This window comes from Brassica oleracea, chromosome C2 (genome assembly GCF_000695525.1).
Source record: "Brassica oleracea var. oleracea cultivar TO1000 chromosome C2, BOL, whole genome shotgun sequence".
In the NCBI taxonomy this organism is placed as follows: Eukaryota; Viridiplantae; Streptophyta; class Magnoliopsida; order Brassicales; family Brassicaceae; genus Brassica; species Brassica oleracea.
The window spans coordinates 52,232,862-52,250,223 of record NC_027749.1 but is presented as its reverse complement, the minus strand read 5'-3'; the positions used below and the strand labels follow the sequence as shown (position 1 = coordinate 52,250,223).

At 37.3% G+C, this 17,362-nt stretch overlaps 3 protein-coding genes across 5 annotated transcripts in view; 1 reads left to right on the top strand and 2 right to left on the bottom strand.

The window, feature by feature from the left end:
• LOC106326810 (agamous-like MADS-box protein AGL27) overlaps nt 1–4,089 on the bottom strand; it is a 4,519-nt gene extending 430 nt beyond the window's left edge. Inside the window, exons 1-6 of one of the 3 annotated variants that reach the window (XM_013764730.1) lie at nt 3,773–4,089; nt 1,510–1,567; nt 1,301–1,362; nt 1,121–1,220; nt 958–999; nt 655–696 (exon numbers count right to left, since the gene is read on the bottom strand). In XM_013764730.1, the coding sequence (XP_013620184.1) occupies nt 655–696; nt 958–999; nt 1,121–1,220; nt 1,301–1,362; nt 1,510–1,567; nt 3,773–4,065 (597 nt within the window). In that variant the 5' untranslated portion in view covers nt 4,066–4,089. Of the gene's footprint in view, nt 1–654; nt 700–957; nt 1,000–1,120; nt 1,221–1,300; nt 1,363–1,509; nt 1,568–3,772 lie in introns of all 3 variants that reach the window. The other 2 variants (XM_013764732.1, XM_013764731.1) reach the window with 2 other exon arrangements.
• A 3,296-nt stretch (nt 4,090–7,385) lies between these two features.
• Nucleotides 7,386–8,112, top strand: LOC106325203. The gene is made up of 2 exons (XM_013763230.1): nt 7,386–7,719; nt 7,840–8,112. The coding sequence occupies exons 1-2, from the start codon at nt 7,411–7,413 to the stop codon at nt 8,014–8,016; spliced, it is 486 nt and encodes a 161-aa protein (XP_013618684.1). The 5' UTR covers nt 7,386–7,410; the 3' UTR covers nt 8,017–8,112.
• Nucleotides 8,113–9,107: 995 nt separating this feature from the next.
• LOC106326415 (elicitor peptide 3-like) lies at nt 9,108–9,545 on the bottom strand. The gene has a single exon (XM_013764403.1). It carries the CDS (start codon nt 9,486–9,488, stop codon nt 9,201–9,203), a length of 288 nt encoding a protein of 95 aa, XP_013619857.1. The 5' UTR covers nt 9,489–9,545; the 3' UTR covers nt 9,108–9,200.
• Nucleotides 9,546–17,362: the final 7,817 nt, after the last annotated feature.

The following is a 17,362-nucleotide window of genomic DNA, read 5'->3' as shown; positions in this document are numbered from 1 at the left end:
CCGACGGATATATGTCCGTCGGTATATTCCGACGAACATTGTCCGTCGGTAATGTCCGACGCCCAAAGTTCGTCGGAATAAACCGAGGAACACTCTACGTCGGAATTGTCCGACGAACGTTCTTCGTCGGTACGTTGTTTTCCGATGAACTCTGGTCTCGTGTATCCGCATCGTAATATCGTCGGAAGTTCGTCAGAATGACGTTTCTCGGTATTCGTCAGAAAGTCGTCGGAAGACCGAAATTGTGCAACTATTACATTCGTTTGGAACTTTCTAAAAAGAATTCTTCTCTATTAACAAGGATAAGAAAAATAAGAATTCTAGAAGCATAATGTCTTTTGCCTAATTTTAAATTTTAAATTGGGTTCCCCCTGTTTTCTTGTAGTGTTCTTATCAACTAAATAAGTAAAGTTTAACAGAGATATAAATTTGGAAACATGAAAAAAAATCATATCTTTAATTATGGGTCTCAGATAAAATTGTCTTCCATCCATAAAGTCCTCAACTATAGTTATGCATATGTTCTTATACTTGCGTAAGTCCTACGCGCTAAGCCAACTGTGCCACCTCGCCTTTGTATATGTGTAATATCTATCTACGTATATAAAGTGTTTAATTAGTATCTAGAAGCATAACAAATAGTACTCTTGTTACCTGGCTAGCCAAAACCAGATTCTCTTCTCTCAGCAACTCCTCCTACTTGAAAATGATCACAAGTTCTCTTAATTAACATGTTTTCAAGCCATCTCCAGACAAGTCCATAAGTCACATTTAATCAAAGATTTCAACAAAACCTTTTTGTTCTAATTAGAATATCACATAACAAAAGCCAAAAACAATTCAGGGACTAAGACAAGACCAAACGATACATCCAAAATCTAGAGATTTGGGTCTAGTGATCTGCAAGAGGATTCAAGAATCAGCATAGCCGATAATGACCGGGATGGTAGCACTAACCTTTTCTTGAAGCATCTTCACAAACTCCATCGTTAGTTCTGTCTGCAACATGACATTAAAAACTATGTTATTTCATCTGAAGTCAAGCAAGGTCTTAGGAAACTAACTAGACAGAATATTTATGTAATAATCGGTTCATTCACTTCGTAGCAAGCATATATACCTTCCTAGCTCTAGTTGCAGATAGAGCAGTTTCGAGCTGGTCCTCCAGAGAAATTAGAGAATCTACACTTACGTTGTCGACATTTGATTCTTCAAGATTGCTGCATAGTCATAAGTAGACAAAGGAAAAAAAAAACTTTTTTGATCAGATGAAGAGGGGAAAAGGCGTCTTAGTGCTAACCTTTTGACTGATTCGAGTAACTCATTGTGTGGAAGATAACTCCGAGTTTTTTCTGCAAGATCCTGCTCGTGAAAAAAAATGATGGGAAACATAGAAACTTCAGTCGCTATGACAAGTTCAAAGCATAGAGTTTATCTCAGACGCAGCCAACACTTCGATCCCTTCATGACATTAACGACCACGTTAAATGATGTTCTCAGCTAACTTACCAAGCTTCTAAGTTCACAAGCATGTTGTATGCCATAACGATCGATGATGTTGGTCATGCTGGAGATATCAAGAACAAAACAAAAATACGTATAAGAGCCAATTCATGAACCTTTTTTTTTTAAATTACGAGTTAGAAAGAGCACCAATAGCGGCCTTTATAGAGAGAATGAAACGGAAAGGGAATGCTATTATACATAGATATTGTATATGAGTGACTTAAGTTTGTATCATTAATACTACTTATAACTAGTTTCTATATAGACATAAATGTGGTGTATATCGCTTAAAACAAAATCACAAACATGTTTGTTTCCAATCATTTTTTGTATCTTTGTAACTAGCTACTATAGTTTTGCAACGTCCATATTAGATTTACTTTTCCATTACAGTATATTTTCTTTTTTTTCCATGTCCATGTATATGTTCATATATACAAGGAAAATCTCTAGAAGTTGGTAAAGTCGCTATAAATTTTGACTATTTATACATGAAAATTATAAATACCAATGGATTTAGCTTCACATGGTGTCCATGTTACACCAAGCTATTATTGAAGCTTTTAAACGTATATTCAACTGAATCGGAGAACTGAAAACAAAACCTTTGGCTTAAAGTTGTGGGAATGACTCCATAAAGGATAAGCCAAGAAAGCAAATAAGGTAAGATCACGGCTGCAATCCTAATTTGTGATGTCCATGATTTATTGAAAGAATTCAAATACAGTTTGGCTTTAATTCACTATATATTCACTTGCATATGAAGTTATGAATAAGTAATTTAACTTTTAATCACCAAAAAAACTGTGCAATTAATAAGGAACATAATAAGAAGCCTAATCTCAAGTCGACACAGCTTGAAAAGTGCCAATACGTTATATATATAAGAGAAACTACCAAAGAAACTAGCTATGACTAGAGTTTGACTATTGTAAAATGGAAACAAGTAGATTAGGTTCCCAATAACTTCTTCCATGATCAAGCTTTAGTCGAATTAAATATCAATGCAGTGCGAAGAAACTATATAGAGATATACTCGTATGCATAGTGATGAGTTACATTTCAATTTCCTACAATACATTTGTTCTCATCCATTTTTAAGATTCTCTGGCGTAAGATAGGAAAAGTTGTAGCTTAGTCTGGGCTCATTGTTATCTCTCCTAGATATATAAGGAAAATGCCAAGAGGTTTTGCATGTTTTTAATTTGGAACTTCTACTACCACAGAGAAGAATATCACACCTGTTAAAAAGGGTTGTAGCTTAGTGGATTCATTCTTATAGGAGAAAAAAAAAACGATTACTTTCTACTGAGTAAACCCATTAGGCCACTGCCACTGCCACTGCCACATATATATGAACATAGCGACCGCAGACTAATTTTAAGTTCGAGTGTTCTTTAGCAAAGAAACCCAAAACTAGACTAATTGCATGAAGAAAAGGAACAAAATCTTGAAGAGCAACAAAAGGTCGCTATTAATCTAGACATATATATCTTGGATAGTGTCCTTTGCACACACCGATCAAGATTAAAGGGTTAAAACAGATATCCAATCAGATAAGTAATGTAGCATGTGTGACTAAGTATCTATGTGAAATTTTCAGTGTTCTACAACCAAACATGGTATTTGGAGGATACTTCATCAACAAATCAATCACGGAGAAATTACAAAACAAAAAGTCAAGAAATTTTTTCAGATGAATAATTGAACAAAAGAGCTCCATTTTAAACCAAAGATTCTTGATCAGTGTCACCATTAACCCCGATTAATCTCTCAACAATTCTCCTGAAGTGTTTTAGGAAAAAAAAAAAAACAATTCTCCTGAAGTGCATTACAATATTGTACACTGCATCTTAAATAAAAAAAATAAAAATTGAAAGTGAAAAACTGACGAAGCAGCGATACAAATATATTATATATATTACTTCAACAACATTGAGTACCACCACGTGTAGAAAAATTCTTGAATTCACATGCAATATTAAAATTCTTTATAATAAAGGTAAAATAAAAATAAAAATTCGTATAAAAAATGGGGAAAAAACGAAAATCAAGAACATATCTAGCTAGGCCACCACAATGTTTAATCTTAAATTAGGTTTGAGCTCACGCATAGGCAGTCGTCATCAGTAAAACAAAGAGAAATCTCAGTTAATTTGAAGAAAACAAAAAGCCCTAGCTAGATTTGAAGTTTCTATATCTAGAAAGTAATTAAACAAAGAGGGTAATAAATAAGACAAGACGAGAGAGACCCGGAACAGCTTACTTGTCACCGGAAGAGGAGTTGTAGAGTTTTCCAGAGGCGGAGACGACGAGAACAGCGACGGATGATTCACAGAGAACTGAAAGCTGTCGAGCTTTCTCGATGAGACCAGTGCGTCGTTTAGAGAAAGTGACTTGTGTACTACTTTTGTTCTCAATTAGTTTGATCTCTACTTTTCTTCTCCCCATGGCTGCTTCTTCCGACAAGGCTTTATGCCCTAATTTGAGTCTGATGTCCGAAGAGACTCTCAATGTTTTTGCTTCTTTTGATTCGTTTATTTCTATCTTTTTTTCCATTTTTGGTTTTTGCTCTTTGGACAGATAACAAATCTAATGTCAGATTGTTTTCTTTTGTTAAACGATAGAGAAAATAAAATAAAAGCAATTAATTGAAACGATGCGTTTCGAGTAAGCGGAAGAGACATGTACTATTTGAGAGTTTTACATATATAGGTACTTTGTGCTCCCACTTTTACGGTTTAACATACTTGTAGCCAATGGTGTACTTTGTGCCCTTGCTTTTGCTTTTGAAATACTGTGACGAAAATGCCCTTTCTTTTAGTTGTGCATTTCGTCCTTATATGGTGATTGGAAACATAATGTGTGGTTGGTTTGGGGATGAACTGTTATGTTCTAACAGAAGATGTGGTCAGTAAAAACACACATTGTGGTCAGGGTCAGTGTAAATGTGGTCATTGAAAACGAAACTAAAAGTGTGGTCACTTCTTTGAAACACCTAATTTGTTTTAAACAGCTTTTCCCTGACCATTACAATTGCAATGACTGTGGTTATGGAGAAATTATTTTATAGGTAAGCATGGTTATAAAGTTTAGATCCTTGGCTTATTGATGTAGTCAGACAAGTGTGTTTATAAATTTTGGATCTTTTGTTTTTTTTTTTCCAACTTTTTCACCTCTCGTTTTCAATCTCCCATTGCATTAAACAAAAAAAAACAAAATATAGAGGAAAAGAATCATATATTCCCCATATTTATGATTAAAAGATGTATTACATTAATATTCTTCGCTTAAGCTTTAATTTCACCATCTTTCATCTTGAAACTTGCGAGCAAAAAGAAGAGTGAAGAATCGAAGGTGACTCAGACTTGACTCAGACGACACGGTGAGAACGAGCAAGCTTTACCTGTGAACGTTAAGTTTTCTTGAGTTCCGACGGTGTAATGTTGATCACCCCTTTTAATATTTTTTTATTTTTTGGATTCTTTCCACATAAAATAAAAATTGCTATTGAAGAGAAAGGTAACTATTTGAGGAATTTGGTTTACGTTTTATTGAATTTCCAGCGAGCGCCATTGACTGTTATTCCCAACGGTTGGTCCGGTCTGATTACCATTTAATTTTAAAATTTTGAGATGGTTTACGTTTTATTGAAGTCTCACCTTATTTTCAAATCATCAATTTTTTAAAATACGCATCAGCAACTTCCCAAGTTCTTACTTCAATAAAACGTAAACCATCTCAAAATTTTAAAATTGTTTTTTTGAACTTTAACATTATGATCTTATATTTCTTAAAGGGCAAATCTCCAAAATAGCACATTTCTAAGTTTATATCACAAAAATAGCACTCAAAAACTAAAATGACCAAAATAGCACATTTCTAAATTTATCCTTTGAAAATTTTAATTTTTTTATTTTTCAAAATTTGAAATCTTATCTCCAAAACCTCATTTTTCAACCCTAAACCCTAAACCCTAAACCCTAAACTCTAAACCCTAAACCCTAAACTCTAAATCCTAAACCCTAAACCATAAAATCTAAACCCTAAATCCTAAACTCTAAACCCTAAACCCTAAACCCTAAATCCTAAACCCCTCCCTTTGACTCTAAACCCTAAGTTTGTGACTTTTGATAAAACATTAAGTGCTATTTTTGTGACTTTTGACCTTGAGTGCTAGTTTGAAAACATAAACTTGATTTAGTGCTATTTTTGTTTTTTTCTCTTTCTTAAAGCTATATTCACTATTATATAATACTAACTACGGTAACTTTTTTATATTCACAATCTAAGTTTTTATACTATATATAATTTCGATTCTTATGCGTCTGGATTTTTTTTTTGTTTAATGGTCTCTTTAGCATATGTTGCTCCATTACCGTAACACAAGTCTACGGATCGTATGCACATACGTCGTTTAATAATTTACCACCATCAGGTGATCTGACTTGAATCAAATAATAGTGTGAGCCGAAATGGGCTAGCTCAAAAGTAAAACCCACATCAGTACAGCCCATTTTAATTTATCAAAATGACTCTGCTCAATTCCGTATCTCATTTAGCAAATCAATAGTGAACTAATCGTGATTTCAGTTCATTTATGTACAGTATATGATCTATGTAAATTATGCATACACAAATGTTTTGATACAGAGGAACTCTTACTTCTTTATCTAAGGCTTCAAATGGGTGAGCAGTTCAAAAAATGCAGATCAAACAGAAATGTTGTTCAAACCGAACAAATGCAGATCATGCAGATTAAACAGAACAAATGCAAATCAAACTAATTTAATAAAGTGATGTATCTAAATAAATGAAAAAAATTATGAATTTTTTTTTGTAATCAAATTTATAAAAATTAAATATTTAAAATAAAAAGTTATTATAAATAAGTAAAAAACATCATGTTGACAAAAATAAAAATAAATATCATCATTTAATAGTGAAATTTATTAAATGATGATAGTGAAATTATATGAAATTTAATAGTGAAATTATATGAAAATAATAATATTGTTTTGCTTTTATTTTTGTATCTTTATTCAGTTCTTGGTTCTTTCTTACCATTTGGTTCACTATAAAAATAATATTGTCAATTTTTATATATATTATTCAATTAACAAAATTTTCATTTAATAATTTAACATAATGTGTATAATATGTTTTACATAAAAATTATATAGAATCTCTATAAATTAAAATGTTGGAACTTTGAAATTTTTTTAATTTATAGAGATTTTAATATACAAAAGTTTCCTTATTTATATTTATTATTTTAAGATATATTTATTCTAAGATAAGAAAAATATTTGATTATAGTGTATAAACATTAATTTTTATTTTTGAAATTTTACATTTATATTAATTTTATTATATTATTTGGTGTATATAATATATATTGCATATGACTTAAATATTGTTTTAAATATATTATTGCTAAATTTCATCAAAAATATATTGAGTGTGAATAAAATATAAAGATAATTTGATTGTGAATATATAACAAACAATATAAGAATAGATTGTTACTTATATAAAATATGTATATATATATATATATATATATATAAATTATTACTTTATAATATTAATAGAACCATATATCTACATAAAATTTTCTAAAAAATATTATGTTATTACTTTATCGATTTGTGTCAAATTTTGAACCGGTCCAAGTTGGGACCGGTGAAATTTATTAATTTAAAGAGATATTAATTTTTTTCTTTGGTATATTAATTTATCTAATGTATGTGGTTATATAGCTTATATATCGGCCCATTATGTATCTCGGCCCATGAAACAATATAGTGGACTTCTCTTTTTCCTGGCCCATATGTATTCTCTCAATCTCAAGAAGAAAATAAAAGCGAAGTGAAGAGGAGATAAGAGCGTGGAGGAACTGCGATGTCTGCGACAACAACTCCATATCTCTCTCTTCCGAGTTTCAGATCAAGACTACAAAATCCAGCTAAAACCACCCACCAGTTATCTCCTCCACTCTCTTGGTCTGTTTCAAAGAGAAAGAAGATCCTGTCTTCTTCTGACAGACAATTATGGAGATTGTGTGCAGCAACACCAGAGGAGATAGTTTCTTCTGATACTTCTTCTTCTTCAGAAGCTATTGTGTCTGGTGGTGGCCAAGATGGTGTTGCTTTGATCATACAAGTGCTTCTCATTGTCGCTTTTCTTGCTCTCAGTGTTCTCACCATTGGTGTAAGTTTTTTTATATCCACATATTACCAAAAATCTTATCCTCTATTTAACAGTGTTTGACTCGAACCAAACCCGGTTTGCAAGTGTCTAAACCGGTGAGAGTAAGATTGTTTGTTACAGGTTGTTTACATAGGAGTGACTGAGTTTCTTGGGAAGAGGGAGAGAGACAAGTTTGAGAAAGAAGAGGCAGCAAAGAAGTCTAAGAAAAGTGGCAAGAAGAAAGCAGCAACCAGAGCCAGAGCTGGACCAAGGGGGTTCGGTCAGAAGATTGATGATGATGATATTGATCTTGAATAATTCTTTTTTGTTTTGTTCCATTGCTAGAGAGAGAGATAGACAAGATTGATCTCTGTTTGTAAGACTGCGATTGTCATAGTTTTCTTGCTTGCTCCAGGTAAGATTCATCAAAAAAAAAAGAAAAAAAAAAGATTCATACATTACCACAAAAGACTCTTACCAAGACTAGCTGCAGCTATAGGTTCATAATCAAAACGGTCGAATAAATCATTAACAGATGCTCCTCTTCAAAAATTGATAGAGCTGTAGTAGCAGAAGAGAAAGGAGGAACTTGATCCTTCAAACATAATATTTATTAAATAAATAAATATATATGCAACACATAAGAGTAGCCATTGGAATTGATCAACATATTCTTGAGGAAGTATGTCCACTCTGGAAGAAAGCTGCTGGCCAATTTTGATTAAATGTAGGACCTAATCTCCATATGTTTTCCTTCAACCACTTAGCTATAACCTTTCTTCTCAAAACCTCTTTCTCCTCAGTCATTCCCCCTAAAGTACAAAAAGGAAGCAAATAAAGAATGTTCTTTTAACATAACAAAATAATACTAATAGACAAGTAACACTAGTAACAACCGTTGTATGAAAATTTCTTATTGCTTAACCATGTTCTGAAAATAAACGTTAGAACAAACCCCAGATCTCCAATGTTCTTTGTAGCGTTGAGTAAGTCTTGAACCTACTCCATCGACCACCAACAGAAACCTGTTTCACGTATCAGTGTTCTGAAAATCGGTTTAGGCGGCAGTAAATTAGACTTAAAAAAAAGAAACTATTTTTCTTGAACATTATTTAAAAACATCTGTTTAGAAACTATTTTTCTGGAACATTTATAAAAAATATTATGTTTGGCATTAAAAAAGTCGGTCTATGTGGCCGGCCGTTTAATCACTAAATACCCCATTGAAGCTGAAGGTTGCATTTGTTCAGTCACTCGATTATTAATAGGCCTAATCGATTACGCCTATGCATGCTGAAGCTGATTATCTTATGTTAATCGGTAAGCAAATAATAACACTAAACTTGATTTTATTATCAGATTGACATTCAAAACATATGACTATATAAATCATATTACAGCTTTGTTTGTATTGCATTTGCATTTACTTATTCCGTATATGTGTGTGCGTTTGTATATTTAAAGTATAGACTATAGTATACACGTATATGTTTATATGAATCCTAGTTGATTTTGCCTCCTTTTCCTGGGCTTGGCTTAGGCTTAGGCTTAGGCTTACTCTTCTGCAACCTCCGCTCTGTGGTTTCAACGGTCATATCATCTTCATCCTCTTTCATCTCGATACCGTCTTCTTCCTCGCCGTGAGATGACACGGAAGAGCTAGAAGATGAGGATGAAGACCTTTCGAGACCAAGACACTTCAAGAGAAGAGTTGTTATTGAAAATTGAACAAATAACATAAATTGGATCCAATGAGAGTCGCCTTTTTCGCCATTTCTCAGATTCTGCATTGTTGATTTCTTGAAAAGAAAATTCTCTTGTTAATGTTCTTTGAGAGAGAGATATTGTGTGTAGTTTGGTTTGTGATGGAACTTTGTTAACGCAGTTGCTACTCCTTTTAAAGGGATAGGTATCATCACTAGGTTGTTGGTCAACTCTTTTTTTTTTGTTGACCGAGTCTGTTATAAACCGGGTTTGTTAGGTGAAGATCAACTTTGAACTAGTTGGTGATGGTATGTTAAAACTTAAAACGTAAAATGAAATAACAGTGTTGACATTGATCTAAGGCGGTCAAAAAAATAGCAACGTATAGTGTGGTGTGGTGGGGACTGTGGGAACGTCTGGTCTTAGTCAAAGTCAATACACGCACTTCTCTGGTTTTTGTTTGAACCAAAGATGTTGAATTAGTAGTACAGTTGAATTTTTTTGATTATTTCAAATAAAGACAAAAGTTTTTTTTTTTTTGTGTGTTCGGGATAATGGATGTTTGGGATGAACCTAGCACCTCAAAAATAATCTTAGACTAATCAAAATATAATCGGGATTTTACGATATAAAGATGTCGGAAATAATTGGCTGACTGATAAAAGTGAAAATAAATTGTTGTGTAGAAAATCTGAGATATATTATTGAGAGGAAAGAAATATTTAATTAAATGATTACGAGGGAGATGAGGTTACGATTGAAATAAAGTACGACAAGTTTTTCAAACACTGTACAATCTGTGGTTTGCTATCTCATGAGAAAGGATATTGCCCCTCAATGGATGTTAGATCACGGTTACAACATGTGGAAAGGCCTGACTTTTTTTCCCGAGTACAGCGGGCTCAGGATATGCCTCGTCAAAACTGGAGTCGTGATGCTCTGGTAAATGCTAGACCCTCCCAGCAGTCGTCACTGCAGACCCGGGAGCTGCAATCTTCACGATATTATACGTCTAAGCCGGTAAGGTATGATGATAAGAGTACGCGAGGACAGGGGCCTCGCTACTGGGAGAACGACAACAGTCAGGGTCGTCACTCGGATAGGATTATCCGTAGCAGAGACGATCATTTAAGGAGGAACAGGTATGGTAGTGCACGGGATAATCCTGGTCCCTATGCGCGTCCAAACGAGAAGGCATGGAAAGTGAAACCGAAGACGCATGAAGTGGGAAGGGGTCAGTCTGCTGTTGATGAGGATGCAATGATTCGAGGAGCAACGTCCGGTGAGATAGTTCCTTATGAACAATCTCCTGAGCACAAATCACGTTCCATAGTTGATTTGGCTGAGATGAGGAGTGGTGAAAAAACAAGCAATAGAAAGTTAGCAAGCACCATTGTGACTCCGGTGCGTGCAGATCATCCTATGGAGGAAAACGTTACTTTACGTGATAGGGGAACGTTAATTTACGTGATAGGGGTGAGGCTAGAGCTCTCGCGTTCTCCCCTAATGGCGAGCCGAGTCATGCCGATGACCTTATCATTGGGGCGCTGAGTGATATGGAGATAATGGAACAGTTTGATGGTGCACTGATGGCTGATGGAGATGATGGCGAGGACATGCTAGGTTTAGATCTTATGGAGTTGGAGGATAGACAACCTCAACTGAGGTCTCTTCAGGACTTGGGACGGCGTAGCAGCTCGAGGTCATCACGGACTAAGAAGCTGGGTGCGAAACGTAGTGCCCCTTTGGGCATTAACATGAAGTTCGAGATCCTTCATAGGGGATCTCCAAGCAAACGATCAACGGCCACAGTCTCACATGTAGCTGAGGGTGGTGAAAAGCCACGACGTCATAATGGATCTAGTAAGGATAAAGAGAAGGCGTCAAAACATGATGGTTTGATGAGTTCCAAATACTCATCGCGACGCCATCAATGAAGACAATCAGTTGGAACTGTCGGGGGATTGGGAACGACCTCACAGTTCGACGCCTTACGGAGATGTGTCAGAAGCATCGCCCAGGACTTGTGTTCCTTTCTGAAACAAAGAACAGGAGGCTGATGTTGCAAAACATTCAGGCCGACTTAGGGTTTGATCATTTGTTTACTGTTGAGCCACTTGGTCTCAGCGGAGGTTTAGCTTTATTTTTTATGGATGAATTTCAAGTTAATGTTTTATTTTCGAATAACCGTATGATTGACATTGAGGCAGTCATTGATGGAATAAAAGTCTATATGACATTTGTTTATGGGGATCCTGTATTAGAAAGACGTGATCAAGTTTGGGAACGTCTTACGCGTTTCTCAACAACAAGATCTGGACCTTGGTTTATGATAGGGGATTTCAATGAAATTACGGGTCATGATGAAAAAGTAGGAGGAAGACAACGGGCTGATAGTTCTTTCCTGCCTTTTAAGCAGATGCTTAGTGATTGTGGAATGCTAGAGTTCCCTTTCACGGGAGACATGCTTTCATGGGTAGGTAAAAGAGCAGGTGGAATGACCGTTAGATGTCGCTTAGACAGGGCAGTAGGAAATGCAGATTGGCATGAGAAGTTTCCTCACTCGAGTGTCAAGTATATGAGATTGTGGGGATCGGATCATCGTCCGATTCTCGCAGATATACTCGTAAAACCAATGAGGAGATCAAAAAAATTTAAGTTTGATAAAAGATGGCTAGACAATGAGGAGCTAAGGCAGGTCATCCTGGAGGGATGGAAATCTCCTGATTTACCTCCAGAAGCGACTATTATGGAACATATCTCTAGCTGTCGAAAAGCTTTGGGGGAATGGAGGAGGCAGCATAATGTCAACTCTGCGAGACTGGTGGAGGAATTGAAAGAGAAAGTGGAGGGCATGTATGCGGATGACAATGCTACCACAGAAGAAATTGCCTCAGCATTGAAGGATCTCTCTAATGCTCTTAAAGCAGAAGAAATGTTCTGGAAACAGAAGAGTCGAGTGTTCTGGCTAAGAGAGGGGGATAGAAATACAAAGTTTTTTCATGCACTAACAAAACAGAGAAGAGCCAGGAATAAAATTACGCAGCTCCAAGATGTGAATGGAAATAAAGTTGAGGATGAAGAGGGTTTAGTAGCCATTGCTACTAGTTATTTTAGACAGATCTTTGAATCGTCTAACCCTGAGGACATTGAAGAGGCGTTAGCTCAAGTTCCTACGACAATCACTGGGGCAATGAATGAAAACCTTACAGCTCCGGTAACGGAATGGGAGGTCAAATTGGCTCTTTTTGCTAGGCATCAAGAGAAGGCTCCAGGACCAGATGGGATGACTGCGCTATTCTATCAGAAATTCTGGGATATTGTAAAGGATGATTTAACTCTTATGGTTAATAACTTCCTTATCGAGGGAATGGTGGTGAATGGATTAAATGATACAAATATATGTCTCATCCCGAAGATGGCCAAGCCTAATGATATGGCTCAATTCCGTCCAATAAGCTTGTGTAGTGTAAGCTATAAAATAATTTCGAAGGTCTTATGCCAAAGATTAAAGAAAGTGCTACCAGGCTTGATTTCAGAGACCCAGTCAGCCTTTGTTGCTGGAAGACAGATTTCAGACAATATTATGATTGCCCAAGAAATGTTTCACGCGCTTAAGACTAAACCAAGTGGTCGCAGTAAAAGGATGGCTATTAAGACGGACATGAGCAAAGCATATGACAGAATGGAGTGGTCATTCATTGAAGCCGTCATGCGCAAAATGGGATTCTCAGAGACGTGGATAACCTGGATAATGCGATGCATTACGTCGGTAAAATATAAGGTGCTTATGAATGGTCAACCAAGAGGAAATATCGTTCCTGGTAGAGGCTTAAGACAAGGAGATCCTTTGTCTCCTTTCATTTTTATTCTATGCACGGAAGCGCTCGCTAGCCTTCTTAATCATGCAGAGAATCAAGGGAAGATAACGGGGATGCGTGTCACACGCGCGTGCCCCTCGGTATCTCACCTTCTCTTTGCTGATGATAGCCTTTTCTTCTGTAAGGCGGAGCCCCGTGAATGTGAAGAAGTAATGAAAGTAGTCAGGAAATATGGTAAAGCTTCTGGCTAATGTATCAACTTCGATAAGTCGTCCTTACTCTTTGGTAAGCGGATTAATGCAAATACCAGGCAAGAGATCAAAGATACAATGGGTATACAAAACGAAGGAGGGATGGGAACCTACTTAGGTATCCCGGAAGATATAAGCGGATCCAAGTGCAAATTGTTTGCATTCCTCAAGGACAAGTTAATGCACAGGGTAAATGGATGGACGGGTAGGTGTCTTTCAAAAGGTGGGAAGGAAGTTCTGATAAAATATATTCTGCTAGCTCTTCCGACTTATGTCATGTCTACTTTCCTGCTCCCTTTAGAGATATGTGAAAACCTAGCTAGTGCCATCGCACGGTTCTGGTGGAGTTCAAACCCACCAAAGAGAGGAATTCACTGGGCGAAATGGGAAAAAGTTTGCCTACCAAGGGAGGAAGGAGGGATTGGGTTTCGTATGATCCATGAGTTCAATCTGGCATTGTTGGCAAAACAACTATGGAGGCTGGTTCAATTCCCAGACTCATTGGTCGCTCGGGTGTTGAAGGGGAGATACTACAAATTAACCTCGCCGCTGAGAGTAAACTCGGCTAGCTGCCCATCTTATGTGTGGACTAGCATTTCTGCTGCAAGGAAGTTGTTATTGCTGGGAATCAGACAGAAGATACACTCAGGTTATGAAGTAAAGGTGTGGGAGGATCCGTGGATCCCAACGATCCCAGCGAGGCCGGCTGTCCCTGTGGCACCAGTAATGCATCCTAACATGAGAGTAAGCGATCTCATTGATCAGATAGGGAAGGATTGGGATGTTGGATTATTGGAGAATTATGTAAATCCCGAGGACATACCGCTTATAAAGAGTTTGGCCATCAGTTCATCTCACCGGTGCGATACTCTTTGCTGGAGCTACACAAGGAATGGCCAATACTCGGTTAAATCTGGATATTGGGTGGCCCAGAATTTATTGAAGACGGCGGAAGCACAGGAGATATTGGAACCGAGTATTACCAAGCTTCAAGCTTTTGCTTGGAAGTTAAAAGCGCCTACGAAAATATGTCATCTTATTTGGCAGTTATTGACTGGGCATGTTGCAGTAACAAGGAATTTAGCAAGACGTAATATGCGATGTGATAACTACTGCCCAAGATGCGGTGATTTGGATGAATCAGTCACACATGCTATCTTTGAATGCCCGCCAGCGCTACAAGCTTGGACCTTATCGACAACCCCAACAAGCCCTGAGGTATTTCCACTACCAAGTGTCTACGCCAATATGGACTACCTATTCTGGAGAAAAAACTCTATTATTGAGCCGGAACAAGACAGAGATCCTTTTCCCTGGATAATTTGGTATATCTGGAAAGCTAGGAATGATAAACTATTCAAGGGGATAGATAGAGATCCTTTGGAGTTAGTCCGCTATGCAGAGAGTGAATGTCAGGCCTGGTTTGCTGCGAACGATGTGACACAACCTATGGTACAAGAGACTAATATAGAGAACCCTCAAGTCATAAGCTTGGGTAATATTTGCTTGCTGGATGGATCTTGGACAACATCTGCCAACTTCAGTGGACTTGGATGGGTTTGGATGGACAATACGGGAAATACTCAGCTCATGGGGATGAAGAATCTTCCTCGACGTGAATCAGCCTTGTATTCGGAAGTAGAAGCGCTACGGTGGGCAATGGAGAATATGCTACAGCACTCAACATGTCAGCGCTTTGGGACGGATTGTAAGGAGCTGATCGCAATATTAGATGATCCTCATGCGTGGCCTAGCTTTGCGACGGAATTGGAGAGGATAGAGACGCTACGTATATGCTTCCCGGAGTTTAGCATCACTCATGTTCCACGAGCGAGAAATCAATTTTCAGACTTTTTAGCTAAGAATGCTAGATCCTTCCATAGGGAGTTACTTTTCATTGGTTGTTCTATTCCGGTCTGGTTACCCAGACCACCTCAAGCTTGAGTAATAGAATGGCCGTTCGATTCAAAAAAAAAAAAAAAATTAAATGATTATGAATCGTCCATTTTATGTTTTAGTTATAAAGAAAACCTCTATCCTCCAATTCTCTCTCTAAATCCTCTGGAAAAGAAAACCTAATCTCCCTCCCTTCCCAGCTCCGGCGGCGGTGATTCCTTTGACCGTCGTCGGGAGCTCTCTTGTTCCCTTTTCTCTTTGTTCCGTTGACTCCTTCCTCCTCTCTACGGTCTTGTCGAAGCCCTGGGTTTGATTCGCCGCTTCAGATCCCTCTTCTATTCGCGATAGATCCGGTGGTTTGGCTAGCGTGGTGGCAGATCTGGTGTAACGGCGACGTTCGGAGGTAGGGACTGTCGTCGGAGTCGGCTTCATGGGTGGTTGGTGGCGTTGTCTCTTCGCTGGAGATCCTACAGTAGATCTGTCGGTACCAAGGCGGTGGGGAGGAGAGGGCTTAGCCCGACTTCGATCCTTCACCTGTCTATTCAGATCGTTGGAGTTCTTCTTCAATTTTTCTCGGAGCTTCGATTCTAACCAGGAGTGTGACAGCGCATAGAGTCCAGATGAGACTATTATCTGGCGGTTCTTCAGCGTCTCACATTCCTTTGGTGAGGTTTGTGCTTCTTGGCCGGATATTTAGTCTCGGTTTCTTGGTCTCTTCCGGATCCGCCTAGCTCCTGTGAGATCCTGTGGCTGGTTCTCAGTCATGGGTACGTGTGGGGAGTTTCTTCTCTCGGTGTTGTCGCCCGAGTTTTGGAGGTTTCTGTGGCAGCACGTGACGAGACACGGGACAGCATCTGCGTCTCTTTGGTTGTCTCTGTCTTCCGGAGTTGGGTTCTTGACTGTGGCAGCGCGTTAGTCTCTCTCTTCTCCCATAATAAATCGTCATCTTGTGGTGGTGTAGCTTCTGTGTAAGCAGACCGGTCTTTAGCAGGTGGTTAGTAGTTAGTTTGGCACTCGGGCTTCTTGTTTGTTCGAAGGTCGCTTTTTCCGGAGGAGGTGTGCTTGACATGTCCCACTGCTCTGCGTGTGCGGTGGGTTAAATGGGTGTATACGGTCCCGGGATTGGAGGGTTGGTGACAGTAATCTCCAGTTCCCTATCTCGAACGACGGCACCGCTTGTCAGTGGACTCCTCTTCGTGCTGTCGGTGAGGAGATTTTGAGTGGGTTGGTTGCTCCGTGATGTGTTTCTTGGTGAAGGTATTGATGATTGAGTTTCTCGGAAGCTGTAGGTTTTTACTCGTTGCTTCAAGGTCTCAGTCCGCTCATTCCTTTCCCTTGGGCCATCGACGCTACGCTTACTCCTGTCTGCCTCTAGGACCATAGTCTGTCGTAATTGAATCTGCTTGTCTCTAGATGCTCTGTTTAGTTTCATTTCTGCATTCTGTTTCTTGTTTTCTCTGTGCTTCTGTAAAAAATTTAAAATTTGGTATAATAATTTAACATTTTACCAAAAAAAAGATCAATAAATTCAACAAAATAAACATTTTAATCATGAAGAGGTTTATAAAATCATAACCACAACCAATGATATGAAATAAGGTTGCTCTTATCAAATAATCTTATATATTAAAATAGAAGTCATAACCTTGATTCATGTGTGATTTTTTTTATTAAAATGAACCTAATGGACATATTCCTAAAAAGTCACGTTACATTTAATCTCTAATCTTATCATTTGAATTTTGGGTCTACCACAAATTTTTATTGGGCTATTAGTAATTAGATTTAAATAATAGATGATCCATTGGATTTATAGATAGTATAAATTTAATAGATATAATTTAATGTTGTAATATTATACATCCATATGTTAATTATTTAAATATTTGTCTATGTTAAATTTTAAAATTATGAAGATTTTTTTTAAATAACAAAAATCATATTATCTAACAATAATTAATCTTTACTACCTTAAACCAATGAAAACAAATT

Coding starts and splice junctions, on each gene's coding strand:
- LOC106325203 (XM_013763230.1), top strand. CDS start 7,411: ATGTCTGCGACAACAACTCCATATCTCTCTCTTCCGAGTTTCAGATCA. Junction 7,720..7,839: donor TCAGTGTTCTCACCATTGGT/GTAAGTTTTTTT, acceptor TGTTTGTTACAG/GTTGTTTACATAGGAGTGAC.
- LOC106326415 (XM_013764403.1), bottom strand. CDS start 9,488: ATGCAGAATCTGAGAAATGGCGAAAAAGGCGACTCTCATTGGATCCAA.